General features: G+C 54.9%; 2 protein-coding genes across 2 annotated transcripts in view; one reads left to right on the forward strand and one right to left on the reverse strand.

Moving 5' to 3' along the window:
• Nucleotides 1-17451, reverse strand: part of ZFC3H1 (zinc finger C3H1-type containing) — a 51254-nt gene extending 33803 nt beyond the window's left edge. Inside the window, exons 1-7 of the mRNA XM_029079308.1 lie at nt 17349-17451; nt 16923-16967; nt 8803-9213; nt 6989-7053; nt 3861-4059; nt 3198-3421; nt 681-804 (exon numbers count right to left, since the gene is read on the reverse strand). Coding sequence (XP_028935141.1) covers nt 681-804; nt 3198-3421; nt 3861-4059; nt 6989-7053; nt 8803-9213; nt 16923-16967; nt 17349-17451 — 1171 coding nt within the window. The remainder of the gene's footprint in view (nt 1-680; nt 805-3197; nt 3422-3860; nt 4060-6988; nt 7054-8802; nt 9214-16922; nt 16968-17348) is intronic.
• A 521-nt stretch (nt 17452-17972) lies between these two features.
• Nucleotides 17973-25015, forward strand: THAP2 (THAP domain containing 2). The gene is made up of 3 exons (XM_029078460.2): nt 17973-18091; nt 20545-20740; nt 24141-25015. Exons 1-3 carry the CDS (start codon nt 18021-18023, stop codon nt 24528-24530), a joined length of 657 nt encoding a protein of 218 aa, XP_028934293.1. The 5' UTR covers nt 17973-18020; the 3' UTR covers nt 24531-25015.
• Nucleotides 25016-25974: the final 959 nt, after the last annotated feature.

The raw sequence follows: 25974 nt of genomic DNA on the forward strand, positions 1-25974 counted from the left end.
ACATAAGAAGTACGGACTTCCAACAGTTTCACCTAGCAAGACAACTGGTCAGGTGGAGGCCAAGACCTTCACTGGCCCTGCCTAAATAAAACGCCAAATTCCCGTGTGCAGTCTTCACTGTTCCCCGATCTCCGAAATGATGTGAATAATCCGGGAAGGCTCATCTCCTGCCTTAAATTCGGAGTCTGTCGTTCCTTCCACGGAATAAACTCCGGTGGGACCTGGGAATTCGAGAGAGCGAATGCCCTTCCCAAAGGGGCTGGGGCTACGGGTCGCCTAGTGCGCCGTGAAGTCTCGACGGGTCCCGGTGACCAAGACACAGCGCCCTGGGACAGGATGCCGAGCGGCAGCGTGGCCCGGTGGAGAGAGCCCGGGCCTGGGAGTCAGAAGACCTGGGTTCTAATTCCGGCTCCGCCGCCTGTCCCCTCGGCCAAGTCGCTTCTCCGGGTCTCGGTTATCTCATCTGCGAAATGGGCGCTAAGACCGCGAGCATCCACCTCAGCGCTCGGGTACGGCGCCTGGCCTAGGGTACGGATTTCACAAACCCCACACGGTCCGCTTACTTTCGCCTTTGGAACAACGCCGGGATCTCCTAATCAGGTGCTGGGAAAGTGACGTCATTTTACAGACGCCCCTCGGGGACACGAGAACCGAAAACCTCTTAAAAATCGGAACCTTACCCGGAGAGTTTGTTTCGCTATCTGTATCCATCGCGACCTCCTCATAGTTGTCATACTGATAGATGCCGCCTGCGTTCTCTGGTGGCTGTTTATCTAAAGAGCGTCGCAGGTCCGTATCTGAAGACTGAAAACACAGGAGGGGGCCGCTTTGAACCGGACTTTCGGGCGGAAATTGAAAAGAGGATTCTACTTCACTGCAGGAACTGAACGCCAAGAGAGCAGCGACATACAGTAACTATTTATCCATCTGCACTGGGAGTCATTTGGATTTTGGAAGCAGAATGTCCCACGGGAAGGCTTGGATACCGTACACCATACACTGTACTGGATACCGTCGGGACTTACTGAGTACGCTGCTTACGGAGACGGGCAGAGCTCCTTCCCTACTACAAAGGGTTTGGAACCGATGCCTTCTGGCTCCAAGCCCGGTGGTGAGACGGGGACTGGGAGGGAGGGAGACTGTAAAATTGGCGAGAAATGTCGATCCTGGAGATCGGAAATGGGAGACGCCCAACGGCTGTTTAATATAGGCAGAGACAGCTTTTGAAAAACCTCCTGCCTCCCTTCCCCACATCGTCTTCTAGCTCAGATGCTTGCTCTCCTCCTACTGAGTGTCCAGGCAACAGTCATCTACTGGGTATTTTTGCAGTTTAGCATTACGGGATTCTTTTGGCGGGGAGCGGAGGGGGGACCCAGGTACCTTTCTCTGTTGAAAATCCCCAACTGAGAAGTCCCAAACTCCACAGGACCTGCGTTCGTATCAACGGCCCCGAGCAGAGCCTTTACCTTCGAGTGGAACGGGATGGGAATGAGTGAGTTGAGGGAGGATGAGAGGCAGAAAGGTGGGCAGTTCCATTGTGGAGAGAGCTGCTTCCCTGCCTCCACCACCCACCCGCACAAACTTAACGCACCAGCCAGAATCAGCCTTCGAACACTGGGCCTGAGGGAGTAACGATCACCGGTGCCCCCCACGCCAATTAGCCAATTCCCCGAATGAAGTCAACTCGGTTTTGATAAGGACAGAGAAGCTACGAAACCCGAAACTACAGCGACACTAAGTCTCTTGTCCTCCCTCAATTACCTCTGGCTTTTTTCAAACTAGGTCATTTTTCCAGCGGCCACACAGCAGGAACGTAAGCTCCAGCTGAGCACGCTCCGCAGTCCAGGACAACGCAAGGAGGAAAGGTTCTCAAGTCTGGCTATCCTGGTCAGCACATCCTCCTTGGCCTATTTTGAGAACGTCACAGAACGTAGCATCTGTGCAGGCCCATGGGGCTAAAACGCTAAGCACGTTTTTCCTCCTTTAGTGGGCACCTCACCTCCGCTCTGGACCTTTTCATACTTATTCCACTCTCTAGCTCTTTCCTGCCACCAAATTCCCAATTCCCGGACTACCACCGAGTCTGCGGCCCTGGAACCTCTTTCTTTCCTTTCCCGATTCGGTCTCCGAGTGGCTCTTACTCCATTTAGTTTTATGGCGGTCCACACAAACGGCTATCACGTTACGGTTGCACTGAAACGGTCCAGGCCCAAAGGCCTAAAGCACAGAAAACTCAAGACTAAAATGTGAAATGCCCGGCGGCGGGCATATGCCAACCCCATCTGTTGCTCTCACGTGCCGTTCACCCACGTGAATGTGTAGCCGGCACTGTTGCTTGGCACTCGAAAGCACAGAATGAGAGTAGAGGACGGGGTCCCTACCCTCAAGGAATTTACAATCCTCGCTTCTCTCCTTCTCCAACCCAGCCCGCACGCTTCGCTCCTCTACCGCTAACCTTCTCACTGAGCCTCCATCTCACCCGTCTCGCCGCCGACCCCTCGCCCACGTCCTGCTTCTGGCCCGGAACGCCCTCCCTCCTCAAATCTACCAATCATTCTCCCCCCGCTCCAAAGCCTCCTTGAAGGCCCATCTCCTCCAAGAGGCCCCCCCAGACTAAGCCCCGCTTTTCCTCATCTCCCACTCCCTTCTGCGTCTCCCTGACTTTGTTCTCCCCTCACCCAGCCCCACGGCACTTAGGAACATATCTGTCATTTTATGTAGTTGGACTGATGTCTGTCTCCCCCTCAACAGACTGTGAGCTCACTGCGGGCGGGGAACGGCACTGGTTTTTGGTGTGTGGCGCTCTCCCAAGGGCTTAGTACAGCGCTCTGCACACAGAAAGCGCTCAATAAATACGACCGAGTGATAAAATCGATAACCCTTCGAATCGATAACCCTTCGTCAGGAAGCTTGATGACAGTCCAAGGGTCTGGAACCCTTCAGCTAGTTGCCTTAGTATTTCTCATCAATAACGGAGGATGATGGAGCCATTTTAAGGCATCACCACTCGTACGAAGTTTCATAACTAAGAGCGGGCTGCTCGACGAGCACCCTCGTCTCGGGAAATCCAATAAACCCCAGGGTTTCCTTAGGCTACGCCTATTCCCGGGCGAGCTCTGGGAAACGAGCAATATATGGGGGAGCATCTGAGCGGAGATTGTTGTCAAAGTTTGAAGTTCATCATTTGCAAGCCTTACCTTGCTTCTCGATCTCCTCTTTCCCCCAACTAACTTCATGAACCGATTGTACTGCTCCTCCTGATTCGAGAGATCTCGAATTTTCCTGATTTCCTCTTCTCTTTTTCGCCTTTCTTCTTCTTCGGCTTGCTTCCTCTGATCCTCTTCCTTTTGTCTCTCTTGTTCTTTCTGCATCTGCATTTTCTTCCACGCCTTTGTTTGTTGTTTTCTCAAAGCCTGCTTAGCTGTAAATGCAAAACATGCCCAGTCTAAGTCCGCGGTGAGGTATCTCTTAAGCCTTTACTATGCGTCAAGCGCTGTTTTAAGTGCTGGAGTAGATGGAAATCCATCAGGTCGGACACAATCCCTCTCCCCACACGGGGTTCGCAGGCTAAGAAGGGAGGAGGGTCCTCATTTCTCAGTTGAGGAAAGTGAGGCACGGAGAAGCTAAGCGACGTACCCAAGGTCACCAGGCACACAAGTGGCAGAGCTGGGATTGGAACCCAGGTCCTCTGACTCTCAGAGGACCGGCTCACGCCGCTTCCCTACGGACACCCTGCTGCGTCGGGGCCTTCAAGATACTTCAAAAATCTGCTCAAATACCTCCCAGGCGATCCATACGCACCTACTGTTTGAACCACACTAGGGGTGGATGAAAAATCGGGATCATCCAGTATCACTCACCTGTAGTGCTAACTTTTTTGGTTGAGTGTGTTTTCGTACTGGTTTTGACTTTTTGTTGCAAAGTCTTTGTCTTTGTCAACTTCTCTTTGCTTTCCTTCATCACCTGTTGTTCTTTCTGCTGCCATTTTTTGCTGGCAGACTGAAGGGCCAGGAGCCGAAGCTGCAATTCGGACAGCTCTTCTTCATCTTCACCCAGTTTCTTTACATAAAAAAACAACGAACACAAGCTCAAAAAGGAAAACGGTTCAGGTTTCACTAAGGAAAAACAGACTAACGTGACGGGAATGTCTCGTTCTCACCACGAACACATCGATCCAATGTAACGGTTACGCAAACAAAGAACAGTGAAACCTGACTGATTTATCCTAGGCCCCCTCCCTCGACGACGGTTCTTCGAGCAAAAGCAGATATTGGGTCTACTCGAAAACAGGTCTAGCTGGAAAGCAAGGGACTCCAGGAAGGTGAAAGAAACAGAAAGGGAACTCGAGGAAAAATAGAAGACCTATGTGGGGGGGAGGTGAAGCGATAGAACGGTCCCGCAAACGCCCTTATTAATGCTGCTGTCCCGCGGCCTCCCCGCGATCCCCTGGGCTACAAAGCTTAGAGAACTCCCTCCAAAACAGATTTTCTCCTCCCTGTCACTGCCCCTTCTTGGTAACCTGTAAAAACTCCGCACTCACAGGACAGAAAACGGGCAGTAACGGTTCAGAAGGTGAAAATTCTGGGGTGCTTGACCCAGAAACGTCAACGCGATTACGAGGCAGACAGAAAGCTTCTCATTCCGAGCGCAGGGGCAGACCGTGGGGACTGTCAAGGGAGGGGACGAGCAGAGACAAAACGGAGGAGAGGGGAGACGAGGAGAGAGGGAAGAGGAGAAAAAGAAAGGGAGAAGGAAAGTCAGGAGAATTAGGCACTCGCCCTCTCTGTGCCTCCCCAGACCCCCGGGAAGCTCCGTTTCCCGACACCCGACCCAGGTGGAGGTGCCCCAATCCGGCCAGGGAGCCTGGAGGAGCCTCTAGGCCGCGGCAGTCGGCGGTTCTGGTCCGGAAAGCTGAGCGTGTGTGGTCAATAACGGTATTTAAGGGCTTACTAAGCGCCAAGCACGGTCCGAAGCGCTGGGGTTTGCACAGATAATCAGGCTGTCCCCCGTGGGGCTCCCGGTCTTAATTCCCATTTTCCAGATGAGGTAACCGAGGCCCAGAGAAGTGAAACGACTTGCCCAAAGTCACTCAGCCGATAAGTGGCAGGGCCGGGAGGAGAACCCACGACCCCCGGCTCCCAAGCCCTTGCTCTGGCCAGTAGGCCACCCCTCCTCCTCTCCGGACGACCTCTCGGGCTACCCAGGCAGAGCGGCAGTGTGGCCATACGGGCAGGGCACAGGCCTGGGAGTCAGAAGGACCTGGGTTCTACTCCCGGCTCCACCGCCCGAAGCAAGTCACTTCACTTCTCTGGGCCTCAGTGCACCTCATCTGTAAAAAGAGTGGGAGCCCCGGGTGGGACAGGCACTGTGCCCAGCCCGATCTGCTGGTAAGGGCAAGAGGAGCTTCTGGCTTAGAAAGTCAACATTTTGGCTCCACGCACTGGCCCTTTTCGGCTCCCAGGGGTGGGGTGGGCTACGCACAGCTGCCTGTCCTGGTCAAAAAGCCTCCCACTGAGGCAGGCCGGCTCCTCCGGCCCTGACCGGAAGGACGGATGTCAGAGGACAACCATCCAACGCCGATCCCGCGAGGATCTATCGTTGCTCCGTCCCAGGCACGGAATCGCACGTTCCTCCGAGGACGGCAATCGCTTAAATTCAAAGACGACATTCCCCGACGCCCAGGGGATCTAAAAATGGTATATGGGAGAGGTCAGCAAGTGGCATCTGTTGTTCAAAGACTTACTGGAAGAGCAAAGGACTACTTCGGAAGGATTCTCTCTCATTCTAAATATTAAGGGTCTTTGGATCTTTAACGGCTGAGGGCAACCGCGTGTATATCTGTCACAAAACAGAAGAGGTGCTAGACCTTACTTTAGAATTCGGCATTATAAACGTTTAACCATTTCACGGCTTATTTTGCCCAGGGGACTTCAAAATACGCTTCGAAACCCTTTCGCAAAAAAGCCGAGACGCAGGAAGACGCAAACCAAGATCAGCCGACGTCTACACTCTGTCCGGCGAATAATGGTCTCGGGGCAGGAGCTGTGCTTTTCAAGGAGAACCGTGCTACACATTAAAAAAAGCCCTTTTTAAAATGTTCATTAACGCTGAAACGTGATGGGGAAAGAAAAAAAAAAAACCTATCACCCTCCAAGGAGCTTCGTTAGATACTGAAGAAGCATTTAAAAAGAAATATTTAGAACTGAAGCCCTCGTGCAACCTGAAACCTCTGCATTTTCTTAAAACTTTAAAAAAAAAAATCGATAAAGTCAGGTTATCACTAACACTTAACTATTTTGGTTTTGTGTCTCATCCACTTTAATCATCTAGACCAGAAATGAGGTGACATTTTGGCCTACGATCAAAGTTTTGCACCACGCGATTCCTGAGCCATACAATGACCTACTGTAGTTCTTCAGTCTACGGAAGAGACGGTTTCCTCGTCTGCGCTCATTTAAAATAAAACGAAGGCGTCAGAAGGATATTAGATGCTCTAGCAGAAAACCGAGAATTACCCTAAAGACGCAGGAACGTGGAAAAAGTTGCACTTTAAAGAAAAATAATCTACTCCCCACTTGCAAAGAGAAACGACAAATTCAGTCAAAAGCAGAGATGGAAATTGAAACGTGCGACACAGGCGACATTTCATCACTTTGGCTCACGTCTTAATTTACTAAGTTTCTCCAAAATCTATTCTGCAAGTAAACCCGCAGTAGCCGCTACGGCTTTGAATAAGAGGCCGTTATTCACCTTCACGCCTGAAGGAAGAGCAAATCGTACATCCCATTTACTAGTCCCCAAACCCAGCGAAGTACTTTCGAAAAAAGCCTCATTTCAAGGTCGGGGAGCTGAAGGCCCCGTCAGATCCCTCCGGGGCAGGAAGGAAAGATGAGATTCACCGCTCAGAAAGCTGAAGAGGAAAACGTCTAAAGACAGGCCACAGCCGTTTCTCATAAAGATAATTCAACCGTACCAAACTATTCTTTACCTTTTCAGATAGAATATCTGAAGCGCTAATCTTCCGGGTTAAACTTGGCTCTCTATCTTCGAAACCTTCAAAATAAAACAGAATCTTTCTTAGTGTGTGAAGAATCCCACAGAGTTACAGTAAGATAATAACGTTCAAGGGGTTAAACCAAAATCAAAACCAGCAGATGCTAAGGCCTGGAGAGTAAAAAAAAAAAAAAAAAAAAAAAAAAAAAAAAAAAAAAGGATATACTACGGATAATCATGACGGCATTGGTAAAGCGCTTACTATGCGCCAAGCGCTGTTTGTTCATTCAATAGTATTTACTGAGCGCTTACTATGTGCAGAGCACTGTACTAAGCGCTTGGATTGGACAATTCGGCAACAGAGAGAGACGATCCCCGCCCAATGACGGGCTCACGGTCTAATCGGGGGAGACGGACGGACAAAATAATCAGGACAAAGAGAATCAAGGGGACGGACACCTCGTTAGCCAAATAAATAGGGGAATAAAATATACACAAACGAGCACAGTTCTGCACACTGGGGTAGATACGAGGTAAGGAAGTTGTCCCACGTGGGGCTCACGGTCTTAATCCCCATTTTAAAGATGCGGGAACTGAGGCCCAGAGAAGCTAAGCCACTTGCCCAGGGTCACACGGCCGGCAGGCGGCGGAGCCGGGATTAGAACTCACGACCTCTGACTCCCAAGCTCCTGTTCTTTCCACTGAGCCACGCCGCTTATTGAATCTAATTCCCCAAAGGCCTGTTCTCAGGGAATACCGTCAATTCCGCCCGAACGCTACGGGGCCATCGGATACATATCTCCGCGGTTCGATACCATTACTGGCAAACCGCACTCGATAACCGCCTCGGTTGTCTGTAAAAGGTTAATACCCAAACAATCTCATTTACTTTCAGGGGATGGCTTAAGGCAGTGGGTGAACCGGGCTCGGTGGGCTCATTTAGAAAAAAGGGCAAGACCCTTCTTGACGAAGGATTAAAAACCCTGGAGAGAAAGAAAAAAGGGCAATCTCGCTTTGAGCTGATCTACCGCTCGTTAGAAACTACTTGCTTGGGTCGTTTTTTAGGGGAATCGATCAAATTAAATGCGGGCCCCCATATTAAATGCTCTTCCGGAAGAGTCAGAAGGAAAAAGAAAAGCGGCGCGAGCCCTCTCCGAACCGTTTTAAAATGTACCGATCGGTAGTTTCTGGGATTTTTCCTTCGACTCCAGCGTTCCTCAAAGGTGAGATTGAAATACTGCTGCCTTGATTTCCAGCTCTTCGGGGGAACTGTGAAATCTCACCTTCAAAATAATTCGGATTTTCACGGAAGATAATTTTCAACGCCAGTAAGTAGCCAAATCTTCCCGTCGGCATGGATGATCTTTGGAAGACGGGAAGATTAGGCCCAGGTACACGCTCAAAAGAAGAGTGCCGATTTATTAAGAACTTTAATTCTGCGATAAATGCTGCTCTAGAGAAGCTATCTAAATTCCAAACCTCGTGGCGGGCAGTATATCATGAATATAATTTAGAGAAGAGCAGGGCCTATGGGAAAGGGCACAGGACTAGAAATCGGGAGTCCTGGGGTACGTCCAACTTCTCTGTGCCTCTATTTCCTCCCCCATAAAGAGGTTATACAATATTTGTTCTCCCTCCCCCTTAGGCTACGAATCCCGAGGGGGCAGGGCCTTTACTCGGTTCTATCTTTCCCAGTGCTCGGTACAGCGCTTGACAGAGAAAGGCCGTTATCAGAGTTTCTAAAAAACGAAATTTCAGCCCGACGGAAAGCCCCGCAGTTTTACTGAGAGAACACGTTGATTCGGTTACCTTGACTGGATTCCGAAGGCTCCGATCTAAGCGACGGCTGCTTGGCTCCATCTTTAACCTTTTTCAATCGGTTTCTGTCTCCCGGCAAAGTCAGTTTCTGCCGGAGAGGTTTCAGTTCAAATGCCTGAAAAGTTTTAACTGGCGCCCGCTCCTCGGGAGATACTTCTTTGACTGGGTCCTTCGTAATACTGTCATTTGCGTCGGCTGCTTGGTCCTCAGAGATTTTAGCGTGGTCGAACGCGTTTTCTTCTTTGTGACTCAGTGCCAATTTTTCATCTTTATTAATACACTCGAGCTCCAGTTGAATCTGCTTGTACTTCAGAAGCAAATCCTCAAAAGTCTCTTCGCCGCCGTTCTCATTTCGGCTCGAATAATTCTGCTTCCTTGAGGGAGATCTCCCGAAACTCTTGGCTGAGAAGCGCGTTAAGGAAAACTTCCCGAGGAAGTTCGCGATCTCCAAACTTTACGCGCTAGATTTGGGCTTCGTCAACCGTTCTAAAAACCCTCTGGCGAGGGGTTTCTAGGGAAATGCAACAGCTCTGATTCGGCCCTAAATATTCGTTTCTCTCCTACGCTGTCCACCCCTAATTGCACCGGAAAAGACAACCACGCCACTCACGCTTTCGTCAGGTGAGCGTCACTCAGAAAGTACGTGCCCACGTATAAGTCCGTGCGCGTATACGTACGTGTACACGCACACAGAGAATACTATTACTATCGCATACAAGCTATTACCAAGGTTCGCAGTCACCTCTTCCGCACCGTGCTTCCCCGAGTTCATTCAAACTTCTGGCTGGAGTGCCCCGTACAGCTTACCTTTGAGGAAACTGAGGCACAGAGGAGCGAAGGGACCCGCCCAAGGTCCCAAGGCAGACGAGCGGCGGAGCCGGGATTCGAATCCCACGACCTCCCGACTCCCAGGCCCGCGCTCTATCCCCTGCGCCGGTGCTGATGTTCCGTCTCGACGGGAAGAAATGCCAGGCCGTTGCTTCCCGGGATAGTCCCGACCCCGCCGGAGAACGACGGCTGCCTCGGGGCGGGGGGGGGCGGACGGACGGCGATCCGATCGCCGGGGAGCTGGCCGGGCCCGGCATCGACAGAGCGGCCCCCGGGGCCGGACCGATTCGGCTACCCGACCAACCCGGCGGGGCGGCCTCTGCGGGAGGACGCACTTGTTTACCGGATCGGCAAAGGGCTCCGAGAAACGGCAGCAGAACTCTACCGGCTCCGCGCCGACGCCGTCTCAAGAAAACCCTCGGTTTGGTCCCGAAAGGAATTACGGCGAAGCGAGTGACGCTACGGGGTAGCCTCCGGGAGACTTTTTCCTCGCTCAGAAGGGCGGCGCTTGCTGCCGCCTACGGCGGGGGACTTGGACGCACAAATGTCCTCTAGACTCGAAGCCTACTGACGGCGGGGAACGGTGCCGTTTATTGCTATCCTGTCCTCTCCCGATCGCGCGGTGCGGTGCTCCGCACACGGTAAGCGCTCAGATGCGATCGAACGAATGACCTAATGAACGTCCGATTCACTCCGAACACTGGGTTGACAGCTGACCCCCGCGGTGCCTGGACAGCTACACGCTAGGGAAGCGGCGCGGCTCGGCGGCAAGAACCCGGGCTCGGGAGTCGGAGGCTGTGGGTTCTAATCCCGGCTCCTCCACCCGTCGGCCGTGTGCCTCGGGGAAAGTCGCTTACTTCGCTGTGCTTCGGTTACCTCACCTGGAAAACGGGGACGGAGACTTACTTCGAGGCCCGCGTGGGACGGCCCGATCACCTCGTCTCGTCCCCCTCCCTCGCTCGGAACGGTGCTCGGCACAGAGTAAGAGCTTAACAAGCGCCATTATTTTTATCATTATTACTGCTGAGGTCCCGAGAACTCGAAGCACGAGGAGCCTCGACCGTCCTCCCTCGTCGTATCCGACGGAAAGTTACACTCCCCACCCTCAAAGCCTTTTTGAAGGCCCGCCTCCTCCAAGAGGCCTTCCCTAAGCCCTGGTTTCCTCTCTTCCCACTCCCTTCTGCGTCGCCCTGACTCGCTCCCTCCCCCCTCGACCGTAAGCGCGTCGCGGGCAGCGAACGTGTCCGTCCTGCCGTCGGATCGTGCTCTCCCAAGCGCCTGACACGTCGCCCTGCACACGGCAAGCGCTCAAGACATCTGACCCACCGGTATCGCCTACAGTGACGAAAAAGGCAAAGGGAGCGAGTGGGAAAATGAAGCGTTCTAGTGCGGACGAGGATGGGCGGGGGCGGGGGGGGGTTCCGGGTAGAGATGTCCCAGAGGTAGAAGGAAATGAGGAAACGCAAGACCGCGGGAGGAGAGGGGCCAGGGCTGGAGAGGTAAACCTGGATACCGGCCACGCGAGGAGGGGAGTCCAAGTTACGGGAGTGAATGAATTGGGCGACGGCGAATCTATCGGGCGTATTTACCGAGGGCTTCCTAGGCTCACAACCCCGGCAGGCAGTCGGGAGAGGACGACACAACGGAATCGGCCGACGTGTTCCCCGCCCCTACCGAGCCTGCGATCCGGACGGGGAGGAGAACAGAAGAGGATGCGGAGCTGGGCCCGGAGAGCCTTCCCCGATGCCAAATCCGCTTGCACTCAAACCCCCTGCGGGGTCTGGCTATTTGTTCTTCAGCCAGGCGGAGGCGTCGGTGCCATCTATTCTCTTACCCTCATCTATCCGCACCCCCTTTAACGTTCCCCAGAGGTACCACGGAAGCAGGAATCCCATCTACTTTTCGGGGTGACCCTCTACCACTCGGTTCTGTGCACGGAGCAGATGGTGACGACGGCGACAGAGGGGAACGGGGACAGACTTACGACCCCTCTCACCATCCCAGCGACTTCTGAGAACGCGTTCTGCCTTCGAACGGTCAAAAACGAATAATTCACGAATGCGGCACCGGCCACGGGGGGGGGGGGGCCGATCGGCCAACCAAAAACCATCGGGACTCCAGAAGCTTCGTTTCCGCCGTGAGATTTCTTCCTCTTTCCCAACATTTTTACGAGAAAGTCTACAGCGGCACCGACTGCTTCATCTCCCTTCCTCCGCCCGCTGTCCGGGGACCCCGACGGTCACGTTCGAACGCCCCCGCGAAAGGAAGCGGGAGCGGCGGGGGCGGACGGTGACGGGGAAAGAGGAGACCGGGATCGTTTACGAACGAGACGCCTGTCGAATAGGAGCGCCAAGGCCTGGCGGAGCGAGCACAGACCTGGGAGTCAGAAGACCTGGGTTCTCACCCCACGTGCTCCACCCGCCCGTCGTGTGGCCTCGGACGAGTCACTTCACTTCCCTGTCTCGGCTCCCCCCCCCCCCCCCCCGTGAAATGGGGATCCGACGTCCGTTCTCCCTGCCGCCCGCCTCTGGGGCGGGGATCGCGTCTGACCGGCCGAGCTCGGGTCGGCCCCAGCGGTTAGCGCGGTGCCTGGCAACGGGGGGGGGGGGGGGGGGGGGGCGCTTACTAACCCAATTATCATCATCAGCACCATTATTAGTTGGCCAAGGCTCCGTGAGGCAAATCTACGTGTGAAAATAATTCTGCAGCATCCTTTATTTTCTTAAAAGGTCGGACTAAGCACACCCAGTTCGCCGCACAGTGACAGGAACGAGGCAGGAGGGAACGTCCTCATCCCGCCGGACCCCGTTCTCGTCCATCCCGACCCTCGGATTAGGAGCCGGCGCCGGCGCGCGGACGTGACAACCAGAAGACGCTGCTGCTGCCTGCTACATTTCCCTCCTCCGCCTCAGCCGGGCTACACCGAACCGGACGGGGGTCTGTACGTCTGCGAGTTCACGGTATCTAACGGAGTAACGAGGCACGGGGATAAGGCACTCCGCTAACGGCAGACGTACTCCTGGAACTCGTACTAGAAAAACGTCCGTCGCGGTGCTTTCTTCTCACCGTTTACCGGCTAACACGTGAAATCACCGGCCGTTACTTCCCGGAGCACGGTTTCTTCAGGAACACAGACCACCCCCATCCACGATCAAACTCCCCGGGCTTACCTCCCGTGGTTTTCTACTCACCGAGGCCGGAGGTTTCTGAAAAACGACGTCAGAGGGCGCGCAGAAGGCGTCTGGGCTGCCCTGAGGTAGGCGCGGAGGGTTAGCAGAAGGGTGGGCAACTTGGGGGACGTCCAAAAAGGTAACCTATTCCGCCATCGGCTCTCCCCCCCTTTACCGTCCTCTCCCATCATCACACCCCAACTCGGCCCCTTCGTCTCTTTCAGACAGCATCCTCTCCCTCCCGCCTCCGACTCTCTGCTCACGCCGTTCCTCGTAAGAGCGATCCCGGTCCTCGTTAAGCGCTCACTACGCGCCGAGCGCCGTTCTAAGTGCCGGGGGGTGGTAAGAAGGTAGTGGGGATGACCACGGTCCCTGTCCCACGTAGGCCTCACGCGTTTAATGCCCCTTTCGGGCGAGGGAGCCGAGGCCCGGAGAAACGAAGCCACTTGCCCGAGGCCGCGCAGCCGACACGCGGCGGGATTAGGACCCGTGAGCTTCTGCCACCCAGGCCCTCGCTCTGTCCGCCGAGCCGCTTCTCGAATAATAACAATACTATATTAATAATATTTCCTCCCACCTGCCGCCGGCCTCGAAATAAGCCAGGCCTTCTGAAAAATCACCGGCCCTCCAGGAAGCCTTCCCCGGTGGATTTCCGCGCCAACCAAGCCCTTCCACGCCGGCCCACGGCGCTTCGGGACCCGTCGACTCGCCCTACTGAAGAACGCCCTCGTCCCGCGTCCCCGGTCGATCCGCGTAACCCGCTTGCCTTTTTCTTCCAAACCCTCAAGCGTTTCTTGCCCCCTCAACTCCATCAAACTCCGGAGGGCGGGCACCAGGCCTCCTACCCCCACTGAGCTCTCCAAGTCCGTAGAACGGCAGCCCGCGGAGAGCGGGCTCCCGGGAAACGCCACAGGTCGGCTATCGATCGGGGAGAGACGCTCCCATCGCGATACTAGCGTCACCAGTCTGGCCCTCCCGGGGCACGTCCCGTCGTGGTCAGGTTGGTGTCTGGGCTTGCCCTGGGCCGTTCTTTAAAAGAAGGGATAATTCCGTCCGATTTCTTTTCCAAAAAAGGTCCGGCCCCACCTCTCGCAGGAAACACGGTCTACGGCACCGACCCCGAATCAAAAATAAAAAGAGCGGGGTAGAATCGGCCTGCGACTCGACAACTCCGGTTAGGCAGACGGGCGGGGAACGTTCCCCGAATCGCTCTTCGCAACACGCTTGGCCTTCGGCCGTAAGGAACCTAAGGTTCTTTACCTCACGACGGTTAACAACCAACTCAACTAGCCGGGAAAAACGAAAAAATCGCTCTACCCTAGATTTCGGATTCTGGGCCCAGCGCCGACCATCAACGTTAATAATAACGAAGATAACCGCGGTACTGTGTGCCAAGCACCGTACGAGGCGCCGGGGCAGATACAAGATGACGATGGTATTCAAGTGCTGACTGTGGCCAAGCCCCGTTCCGGGCGCCGGGAGAGATACAGGCTTGTCCCAGGTGGGGCTCACAGTCTTAATCCCCGTTCGGCAGACCGCGGCCCGGAGAAGCGAGGCGACCTGCCCGGTCTCGGAGCGGTCGAGTGGAGGGGCCGGGACTCGAACCCACGCCCTCGGGACTCCCCAGGCCGGGCCCGTCCCCCTAGGCCGCGCCGCTTCTCTAGAGGCGAGAAACAAGACCGCCGAGGTCCCACGGGGGCCTCTCTCTCGGCGGGAAGGAGAAGGGGGATGGGGGGCGGTCTCGGGAAGGGCGAGGAGGGGTGTCGCGTCCCCATTTTGCAGATGAGGGGACTGAGGCCCCGAGGGACTGGGTGCCTAGCCGCGGGCAAAGAGGCCCAGGAGGCCGTCGCGCGGCGGCCCAGCGGCAGGAGCCCGGAGTGGGGAGCCGGAGTCCGTGGGCTCTTCATCCATGCGGTCGCATCTACCGGGCGCTCGACTACGTGCGGCAACAGAGAGAGACGACCCATTTAGACCGTGAGCCCGTTATCGGGCAGGGAGCGTCTCTCTCTGTCGCAAAATTGTCCGTTGCAAGCGCTTGGTACGGGGCTCTGCACATCGGAAGCGCTCAATAGAAACTATTGAACGCACGATCCCCGGTGATGGCTTAGGCCAGACCACCCGCTTCGTTCCGGTCCGTTGCCCGTCTCCCCCGTTTAGCCCGGGAGCCCGCTGTCGGGCAGGGATCGCCCGCCTCTCTCGGGGGCCGCGCTGTCCGTTCCGAGCGCTCAGTACAGCGCCCCGCACACGGTGAGCGCTCGCTTAACCCGACGGGACGGACGACCGAATCCCCGCCCGACGACGGGCCCCGTCGGTCGCCTGCCCGGGTGACCCTTCCTGAGTCACTTCCCCGGTCCGGGCCTCGGTGACCTCATCTGGAAAACGGGAGGGAGTGGGCGCGCGGGCCGACGCCGCGGCGTCGCTTGAGTGTCCCGCGGCGCTTCGGAGAGGACGGCGCGGGCGGTAAAGGAGCGGCACGATCAGGAGCGCGGCTCGGGGGCGAGAGCCCCGGCTTGGGAGCCGGGGGTCACGGGTTCAAATCCCGGCCCGGCCACTCGGCTGGGTGACTTTGGGCCAGTCGCCTCACTTCTCTGTGCCCCAGTGACCTCATCTGTAAAACGGGGATTAAGCCTGTGAGCCCCACGCGGGACAACCTGATCACCTCGTATCTACCGCAGCGCACAGAACGGTGCTTTGCGCATAATGAGCGCTTACCAAATGCCATCATTATTCTTCTTCTCTGGGCCCCGGTGACCCCATCTGGAAAACGGGGAGGTAGACTGTTTTAAACGCCCCCCGGCCGCGGGCCTGCCCCATCCCCCTGCATCCTCCCCGGCGCTCAGTCAAGCGGCGAGGCTCGGCGGAAGGAGCCCGGGCTTGGGAGTCGGCGGTCACGGGTTCGGATCCTGGCCCCGCCACTTGTCCGCTGGGTGACTGAGGGCAAGTCACTTCACTTCTCTGGGCTTCAGTTCCCTCATCCGGAAAACGGGGATGAGGCCCGGGAGCCCCACGTGGGGCGACCTGATGACCCCGGTGCTTAGTACAGTGCTCCGCACACAGAAGGCACTTAACGGATACCACCGTCACCGTCACTGCGACCGTCCTCCTATTAAAATACGGCAAAAAAAGTGGTCATCGAGCTCGTGGACGCCTCCCTGCTCTGGGCCTCGGTTCCCTCCCCTGGAAAATGGGGATGAAGGCCGTGAGCCTCACGTGGGAGGACCCGATGACCTTGTACCTACCCCAGGGCTCAGAGCGGCGCTCCGCACGTACAAAACGCTTAACGAATGCCATCGTCACCATTATTCTCGTCTTAAAATAGGGCAAACAAGCGGTCACCGAGCTCTCGGACACTTCCCTTCTCGGGGCCTCGGTCCCCTCATCCGGAGAACGGGGATGAAAGCCGTGAGCCTCACGTGGGACGGCCCGATGACCCTGTATCTACCCCGGCGCTTGGAGCAGTGCTCGGCACACAGAAAGCGCTTAGCAAATACCAACGTTAGTAAGGTCATCATTCTCCTCTTGAAACACGGCAGAAAAGCGGTCACCGAGCTCGTGGCCACTTCCCTCCTCTGGGCCTCGGCGACGGGGCTGAAGACTGGGAACCTCACGCGGGACGACCTGATGACCCCAGTGCTTAGAAGAGTGCTCGGCACACAGAAAGCGCTTAACGGATACCATCGCCGGCGTCATCACGGTGCTTCGCCTATTAAAATACGGCCCAAAGAGCGGTCATCAAGCTCGGGGCCACTTCCCTCCTCCGGGCTTCGGTTCCCTCCCCCGGAAGACGGGGATGAAGACCGGGAGCCCCTCGTGGGACGACCTCGTCACCTCGCATCCTCCCCAGCGCTCAGAACGGCGCTCGGCACACGGAAAGCGCTGAAACGCCATCGTGATCACGACCGTTACCGTCCTCCTAATAAAACACGGCCACAAAGCGGTCGTCGAGCTCGGGGCCACTTCCCTCACCTGGAAGACGGGGATGAAGAGCGGATGCCCCCGCACCTCCCCCAGCGCTTCCAACGGGGCCTAACCGGCCCCGGCGCTGTCATCGCCATGACCAAGGCAGCCCGAGACGAGGCGCCGGGGTCGCGGCGGCTCGGGGGTGGAGGATACGGGCCTTGCGGGCGTCGGGGTCCCTGCGGGGCGGCGGCGGCGGCGGCGGGGGGGGCGGCGGGGGCGCGGGGGGCGGGGCGGGGATGTTGGGCGGCCCCCTGGGCCTCCCGCCGCGGCCCCGGGCCCAGCGGCCCCCGCCCCCGCCCCCGCCCCGGCCGGGCCGGCCCCGAAAGCGGAAGCGGTGGAGGGCCAGGTGGCTCCGCTCCCAGAAGGACGGGCGGGGCCCGCCGCCCTCGCCGCCCGCCGCCGCCGCCGCCGCCGCCCCGCCCGGGCCCCCCGCCGGCCCCGACAGGCTCCTGGACGACGACGACGACGACGACGACGAGGCGTCGCCGCGGGGCGGCCTCCGCCGGGGGTAGGGCCCCGCCCCCCCGCCGCCGCCGCCGCCGCCGCCGCCGCCGCCGCCGCCGCCGCCTCCGCTCCCGCCGCCCCCGCCGCTGCTGTTGTCGTCGTCGCTGATCTCGCCGTCCTCCAGCTCGCCCTCCTCCTTGGGCGACAGCCCGCTGCGGCCCGGACCCGGCGCCGCCATCGCCGCCGCCGCCGCCGCCGAAGCTCCTGCCCCTCACGGCCGCCCGCCCCAACTCCCGCTCGGACGCCTCGCGAGAAGAGAGGCGGGGCCGGGGCCCACGTCACTTCCGGCGCCCGGCTCTCGCGAGGCGGGGGGCGGCGCGGGGCCCGACGGGACTTGTAGTCTCGGCGCCCGTCCCGCCCCGCCCCGCCCCGCCCCGCCCCCCGGGGGGCGAGGGTTGTGGGCGGGGCCGGGGGCCTCCGAAGCGGGGAGCAGAGGCGGGGCCGAGCGGAGGACCGCCGTCCGCCTGTGGCGACGACAAGGGAGAGGGAGGGAGGGAGGGAGGCAGGGAGGTGGCGGCGGCGCGGAGCGGAGGGGGCCCGCTCTGTCTCCGTCCGTGCGGCGGGCGAGGGGCGGCCGCCATATTGGTGCAGGAGCGGACGGGCCATCTTAGTAAAGAGGAAGGGCCGGGGGCCCGGGCCGCCCCGTCCTCCCCGGCCTCCCTCTCTGCCCGCGGCCTCCCCCGGGGCCCGGCGTCGGCCTCGGCCCCGGCCCCGGGCTTGGCGGGTCCGGATGCCGGGGGGCGGGCGATGCCCACCAACTGCGCCGCGGCGGGCTGCGCCGCCACCTACGACAAACACATCAACGTCAGCTTCCACAGGTGAGCCGCCCCGCCCCCCCCCCCTTCGTGACCTTCCTCAGCCTCCTCCTCCTCAGCGGGGCCATCGTTACCGACCTCATCATTAGGGGCGGGGGTCATCAGTACCATCCTCATCATCTGCATCATTATCATGGGGGGGCGGGGGGGGGCATCATTATTATCATGGGGGGCGCCGGGGGGTCATCATCATTATCCTCATCATCATCATTATTATCACGGGGGGATCATCAATACCATCATCATCATCCACATCATCATTATTATCGGTGGGGGGGGGTCATCGTTACCATCGTCATCGGGGGGTGCGGTCATCAATACCATCATCATCATCATTTACATCATCATCATCATCATCATCACGGGGAGGGGTCATCGTTACCATCCTCATCCTCGTCATTATTTTCATCGGGGGGAGGTCATCATTTCCATCATCATCGTTGGGGGGTCATCAATACCATCGTCATCATTCTCATCATCATTATTATCGTCATCATGGGGGGGGGCGGGTCATCAATACCATCCTCATCATCCTCATCATCATTATCATGGGGAAGGGGGGATGTCCCGTCCCCCCCCAGCCCCGCTTGCCCCCGCCCCGGACCGGGCGCCCCGAGGATGCCCCCAGGGAGGGAGCCCCAGGCCGTTCGTTCATGCATTCGTTTTTCATTCGTTCATTCAGTCGTATTTAACAATCACGATAACGGTGGTATCGGTTAAGCACTTACTCTTCATTCATTCCTATTTAACAATAATGATAACGATGACATTTAAGTGCTTACTACGTATCCGCTCGGTCGAACTTAATAGCGATGATGACGACGGTGTGTGTTAAGCGCTTACTATTTCTTCATTCATTCATTCGATCGTATTTAAACGATAACGATGGTATTTAAGCTCTTACTATTCGTTCGTATTTGACGACGATGATAACGATGACATTTAAGCGCTTATTATTTATTCATTCATTCGATCGTATTTAATAGTGATGATAACGATGGTATTTAAGCGCTTCCTCCTCATTCGTTCATTCGATCGTATTCAGCCGTGATGATAACGGTGGTATTTGTTAAATGCTTACTCTACCTTCATTCGTACTGAGCAATGGTGATAACGATGATATTTGTTAAGCGCTTACTATTCATTCATTCATCCGATAGTATTTAATAGTAATGGTAACGATTGTATTTAAGGGCTTCCTCTTCATTCATTCATTCAATAGCATTTAATAGTAATGATAAGGATGGTATTTAAGCACTTCCTATTCATTCAATCGTATTTAAAAGCATTGATAACAATGGTATTTAAGCGCTTATTATCCATTCAGTCAATCGTGTTTAATAATGATAACGACGGTATTAAGCGCTTACTTTTTTATCAGTGTTATGGTATTTGTTAAGCGCTTACTACGTGCCAAGCACTGTTCTAAACACGAGGGTAGATACAGGGTAATCGGCGTGTCCCACGTGGGGCGCACGGTCTCCATCCCCATTTTACAGATGAGGGAACTGAGCCACAGAGAAGTGAAGTGACATGCCCAAGGTACATTCCCTGCCCACGATGAGCTTGTGGTTTTGGGGGGGGGGGGGGCGGCAGACGTCAATGCAAATAAATACAATTACAGATATGTGCACGAGTGTTGTATGTGAGTGCTGTGGGGCTGGGAGGGGGGAAGAGCAAAGGGAGGAAGGGAGTGGGAGAGGAGGAAAAGTGGGGCTTAGTCAGGGAACGCCTCTTGGAGGAGACGGGCCTTCGATAAGGCTTTGAAGGCGGGGGGAGAGTCGCTCTCTGTCGGATTTGAGGAGGCCAGAGGCGGGGTGTGAGCTAGAGGTTGGCGGTGAGGCGGGCGAGGTCAAGGCACATGCGTTCGTTCAGTCGTATTTATCGAGCGCTTGCTGTACTGAGCGCTTGGGAGAGTACGGTATAACGGACGCACTCACAAGGAGCTCACAGTCTAGAGGGGGAGACAGACATTAATATACGTAGATAAAGAAATTACAGATACGTGCTGTGGGGATGGGAGGGAGGATGAATGAAGAAGCGAGTAAGAGCGACGTAAAAGGGAGTGGGAGAGGAGGAGAGGAGGGCTTAGTCAGGGAACGCTTCTTGGAGGAGATGGGCCTTCAATAAGGTTTCGAAGAAGTAGTGCAGTTATCTGTCTGATACGAGGAGGGAGGGCGTTCCAGGCCGGAGGTTTTGAAGTCGGGGAGAGCAGTTATCTGCCTGATGGGAGGGAGGGCGTTCCAGGCCGGACACAGGATGTGGGCAAGAAGTGGGCGGAGGGATAGGTGAGATCGAGGTACAGTGAGAAGGTTAGAATTAGGTTAGCAGCGCAGAGAGCGTCCTTCAGATTCTTCGATTCTTATTTGGTTTATTTCTTTGGGGATCTTTCAAAATTAGAAGGAGAGCTCTTCATCCGTTATATTGGCTTGAGATTCGTGCGATTCGTTCTGTAGATTTCCCTTAGATCCCAAAAGAAGAAAAGAATGGGTTCGCCTAGTTAGGCGCAAGAATTTCGTGCCGGGGAAGCATGCTTTTCTTTGCTCCAAACATTTTGAAGCCTCCTGCTTTGACCTGACTGGACAGACGAGACGACTGAAAATGGATGCAGTTCCCACGATTTTTGATTTCTGCACTCATCTAAAGCCTGTGGTAAGTAATACTCTTCTCCGTCGAACTTTGCCATCTGTAGAGAAGCTGTGTGGCCTAGTGGCAAGAGCGGAAGACTGGGAGGCAAGGGAGCTGGGTTCTAATCCCAGTTCCGCCCCTCGCCTGCTGGGCGACCCCGGGCAAGTCACTCTACTTCTCTGGCCTCACCTGTCAGACGTGTTGAGCCCACAACGAGCTTACGGTCAAGAGGGGGAGACGGACATCAATATAAATAACCGTATGTATTACGGATTTTCATTCATTCGATCGAAGGTATTTATTGAGCGCTTACTGTGTGCAAAGCACTGTACTAAGACACAGTAATAGACACATTCCTGCCCACAAGGAGCTCACAGCCTAGAGGGGGAGACAGACATTAAAGAAATAAACTACAGATATATGTGTATGTGCTGTGGGGATGGGAGAGGATGAATGAAGGAGCAAGTAAGAGCGGCGCAGAAGGGAGTGGGAGAAGAGGAGAGGAGGGCTTAGTCAGGGAAGGTGTCTTGGAGGAGATGGGCCTTCAGTATGGCTTTGAAGGACGGGAGAGCAATTCTCTGTCTGACATGAGGAGGGAGGGCGTTCCAGGCCGGAGGTAGGATGTAGGCGAGAGATCGGCGGCGAGGCGGACGAGACGGAGGGACGGGGAAAAGCCTGGCGTTAGAGGAACAGAGCGTGCGGCCTGGGTCGTAGGAGGAGAGTAGCGAGGTGAGGTAGGTGATTAAGGGCTTTAAAGCCGATGGTGAGGAGTTTTTGTTCGAGGCGGAGGAGGAAGGGCAACCGCCGGAGCTCCTTGAGGAGCGGGGAGACGCGGTCTCAACGTTTTTGAAGGAAAATGATCCCGGCGGCAGAATGGAGTACGGACTGGAGTGGGGAGAGACAGGAGGCAGGGAGGCTGATATTACAGTAATCGAGGCGGGATAGGATGAGTGCTTCCGTTAATGTGGTAGTGATTTGGACGGAGAGAAGGGGAAGATTTGGGAGATGATGCGAAGATAGAACTGACAGGATTTAGTGATGGCTTGAATACGTGGGTGGCACCGGAGAAAGGAGTCCAGGATACTGGCAGCGTTACAGGCCGGCGAGACAGGAAGGACGGCGGTGTCGTCGGCAGTGGTGGGAAAGTGACTGGGAGGACGGGGTTTGGGTGGGTTCGGTTTTAGCCGTATTAAATTTGAGGCGATGGGGGGCCATCCGAGTGGAGACGTCTCGAAAGCAGGAGGAAGTGCGAGATTGCAGAAAGGGAGAGAGATCAGGGCCGGAGAGGGAGAGTTGGGTGTCATCAACGTAGAAGCCGTGCGAGCGGATGAGTTTTCCAGGGGAGTGGGTGTAGACGGAGAAAAGGAGGGGACCCAGAAATGAACCTTGAGGGCCCCCCACGGTTAGGGGGTGGGAGGCAAGCGAGGAGCCCCCGTAAGAGTCTGAGGATGAGCGGCCTTAGAGATGGGAGGGGAACCAGGAGAGGACGGTGTCGCCGAAGCCGAGGTCGGGTAACGGTTCCAGGAGAAGGGGGCGGTCCACGGGGTCAGAGGCAGCTGAGAGGTCGACGAGGATTAAGGGTGGAATAGAGGCCGTCGGATTTGGCAAGGAGGAGATCACTGGTGACCTTTGAGAGGGCGGTTTCTGTGGAGCGAAGGGGACGGAAGCCAGATTGGAGGGGATCCAGGAGAGAATTGGAGGAGAGGAATTTGAGACAGCGGGTGTAGACAACTCGCTCAGGGATTCTGGAGAGGAATGGAAGGAGGGAGACGGGGCGATAACCGGACGGACCCGGGGTTGGGGGTGGGGGGTCAGGGGAGGGTTTTTTAAGGATAGGGGAGACGTGGACGTGTTCAAAAGCGATGGGGAAGTAGTCACTGGAGAGTGAACGGTTGAAGATGGCAGTTAGGGAGGGGACAAGAGTTTTGATGAGGTGTGAAGGAACGGGATTGGGTGAACAGGTGGAGGGGATGGATCCCGAGAGAAGGCAGGAGATGTCCTCCGGAAACAGTGCTGGGAAAGATGGGAGAGTAGAAGCGGGGGCGGGAGATGGGAGGGACTGGATGGGGGGCGGGGGAGATTTTCAGGAGATGACGCCTGATGGGATCAATTTTGTTAATGAAATAAGCGGCCAGGTCACTGGGGGGCAAGGGATGGGGGAGACGGAGGCACAGGGGACCCGAGGAGGGAGTTGAATGGGACAACTGGCGAGGGCGACGTGTGATCCGTGTGTTTGGGAAAGTACAGATTCAACAATTAAAAGTCACATTCCCCGCCCACCGTGAACTTACAGCCTAGAGGGGGAGACCGACGGACAGACCGTCTGGCACATAGACATCGATACTAATAAATGAAGGATATGGACATACGTGCTGTGCGGCTGGGAGTGGGGAGGCCCCAGGGGGACAACGGAGAAGACCTTCGGCTCTTTACTACCAAGCCGCTGCTTTCCTGGAGGAAAAAAGCTTCTTATAATAGGAGGAAAGAGCACGCCTCACCTTTAAACTTGCCTCCCGTATAATTTCACGCGGCCCGTGAACGCGAATTACGTATAATTGTAAAAACGCCTATACCGTACCTTCCTGGGAGTGAACGCCACGTGCAGCGGGGACAGAACCAGACCCGTTTATCTTCTATATCTACCCCAGTGCGGAGTACGGAGTTTGGTACCTGATTCGTGATTTGTTATTTTTAAGGAAATAATAAGTGCAAATATTATTATTATTATTATTATCAGAGAAGCAGCAGGGCCTAGTGGATAGAGCACGGGCCTGGTAGCCGCAAGGTCATGGGTTCTAATTCCGGCTCTGCCGCTTGGCTGCCGGGCGACCTTGCTCAAGTCGTTTCGCTTCCCTGGCCCTCGGTTACCTCATCGGTAAAATGGGGATTAAGACTGTGACCCCTGTGCGGGACAGGGACCGTGTCCCACCCGATTACCTTATATCGGCCCCAGCGCTTAGAACGGTGCCTGGCACGTGGGAAGCGCTTAACGAACGCCATCGTTATTATTCCTGTTATTATAATTATTAGGATGCTTTTGAAACCCGTAGTTTCAAAAGAAAAGAAAAATGCTTTACTGTCTAATGTGCCATTCTGGGGTTGAATGTTTAGTTTTGAGTTCTATTTTTCTGTAAAATTGGACGGTAATTATGTATTTTTTTAAAAGGAAAAGCCAAAAGAGTATGCGGGGGGAGATGATTAGCCAGAAGTCCTTGTCTGAAAGTTGAAAACTGAGGTTTACTAGGTTTTTTATATAACCCTCCAGATTTATATGCCCCTTACCTGCACCTTCCTGGCAAAAGTTTATTTCTGAAAGGTTAGTAATTTAGTCACACTGTTCTCAATCTAATCACGGTACGTTCGTGGTTTGTAATTCCGTTCGTTTCCGTTTTCGCGTTTGACGCTGTCGCTCTATTTCTAACAGAAACCCAAATCAAGAACTCTTCTCAAGAGAAACCCTTGCTCCCCTGAAGGATCACCTCATTTCAAAGCAAATATCAGCAGTCAGCAAGTATTACTTGAACACAGCTATGCCTTCGGAAGTCCCATGGAAGCAAAGAAGAAGATAATTAAACTGGAGAAGGAGATAGCGAGCCTGAGAAAAAGAATGAAGAACTGTTTGCAGAAAGAACGCAGAGCAACGAGGAGGTGGATTAAAACTACCTGTCTGGTGAAGAGCTTGGAAGAAAATAACGTTTTGCCCAGGGGCACATCAGAACACATTTTGCCGAGTGCCTTAAGCAGCCTTCCCATGGAAGATTTCAAAATTCCGGAACAGGATCCACGAGATCGTCCGACGGTTCCAGCCCTCTAAATCTACAGTAAATCTTGCAAGCTCAACGTAGGGGATTAACTCGCCCTGAACGCCGTGCTCAGGCGATTGGGTGGCTAGGGCAATTTTGAGGCAAGTCGATTTCCCGGGAGGTTTTTTTACTTCACACCGCCTCACGGGCTCAATATCGCTTACGGAAACTCTGTCACGATACCTGGTAAAGGTAATTACGTTTTCGTGAGTCTTTCCCAAGTGCCTTGAGTGGGGCTTACCTACATTTTCAACAGTTTTGCATTGTGAAGACGTTTACAAGTCACATTCTTTTTTAACGAAAACCTATTTTTGAAGAAATAATCTCGGTATTGGGTAATATATTTGGAAAAATTTTCAGGTGCTTAATATATATTAGAATAGACATTTGAATAGGGGGGCGGGGCGGGGGGGGCGTTAAGAAGGGGATGTCCCGTTCTGTATTTGATGATGCAGGAGGTGGACTTGTAGAAATAAAAATGATTTTATAAAAGCCAGTTCTGTGCTGTCTGGCCCAGTGGCTCTGGAAGGTTGTTTAGCCTGAATCCCCGAGTTCGAAATATGATACTGACAAACTTGCGAGAAGTTACTTCACCTATCTTTCGACTGGACACGTTTATTTAGTTATATAAGCGGGGAAACAGTAACCCACCTCATAGGAATATTAGATTTTCTGAATGGTGAATATATAAATGATGAATGTAAAATCTCCTGAAATCACCCAGTGCCGAAGCTAACCAGACTATCCCAACTAAATGAAGTCCCCGGCATAATAAGATGTGAAAATAGGAATATAGCAGAAGAAATGACCTAAATTCATTCGGCTGTCGTGTTGTATTCTCCCAAGCCCTCGGTACAGTGCTCTGCACATAGTAAGCGCTCAGTAAATGCCGTGGATCGATGGATTCATTCTTTCATTCAGCTTTGTGTGGGGGAGGAAGGATAACGTGCATCTTGTGACCGTAGCATTAAGGGTCAGCACCAAAACATGAGTCAATCCTGAACGTAATCTGGTTGTGAAGAGTGACACATTTTTCCCATTTTTGGTCATGGAGCTTTTCACCAGGATTCACCCAGAGCTTGGATAATTTAAAACTGTAAAAATTGGAACTGAGACTCTAATATTTATTTTGAGACTCTATTCACATCTAGCACTGACTAAAATTATTGCACAGATGGATAATTGAAATCGTTTCTTCCAATACAGTTGGGTTGCATGTATCAATCGGTGGTATTTTTGGAGTACCTACTGAGTGTTAAACATAAGGGAGAGACTCCAGCAGAAGCAAAATACCGGATCCCTTCCCGTCGAGAAATTTACAGTCGACTGGGGAGATAGAAAAATCCTCACAATGGTGGGAACAGGAGGAAATACCCTGTACTATATGATTCTTTGTGAGCAGGCAAATACGTTCCCATAGTTACTTTTCTTTTGGATATATTCAAAGAGCTAGCA

The sequence above is a fragment of the Ornithorhynchus anatinus genome, chromosome 14 (genome assembly GCF_004115215.2).
Source record: "Ornithorhynchus anatinus isolate Pmale09 chromosome 14, mOrnAna1.pri.v4, whole genome shotgun sequence".
In the NCBI taxonomy this organism is placed as follows: domain Eukaryota; kingdom Metazoa; phylum Chordata; class Mammalia; order Monotremata; family Ornithorhynchidae; genus Ornithorhynchus; species Ornithorhynchus anatinus.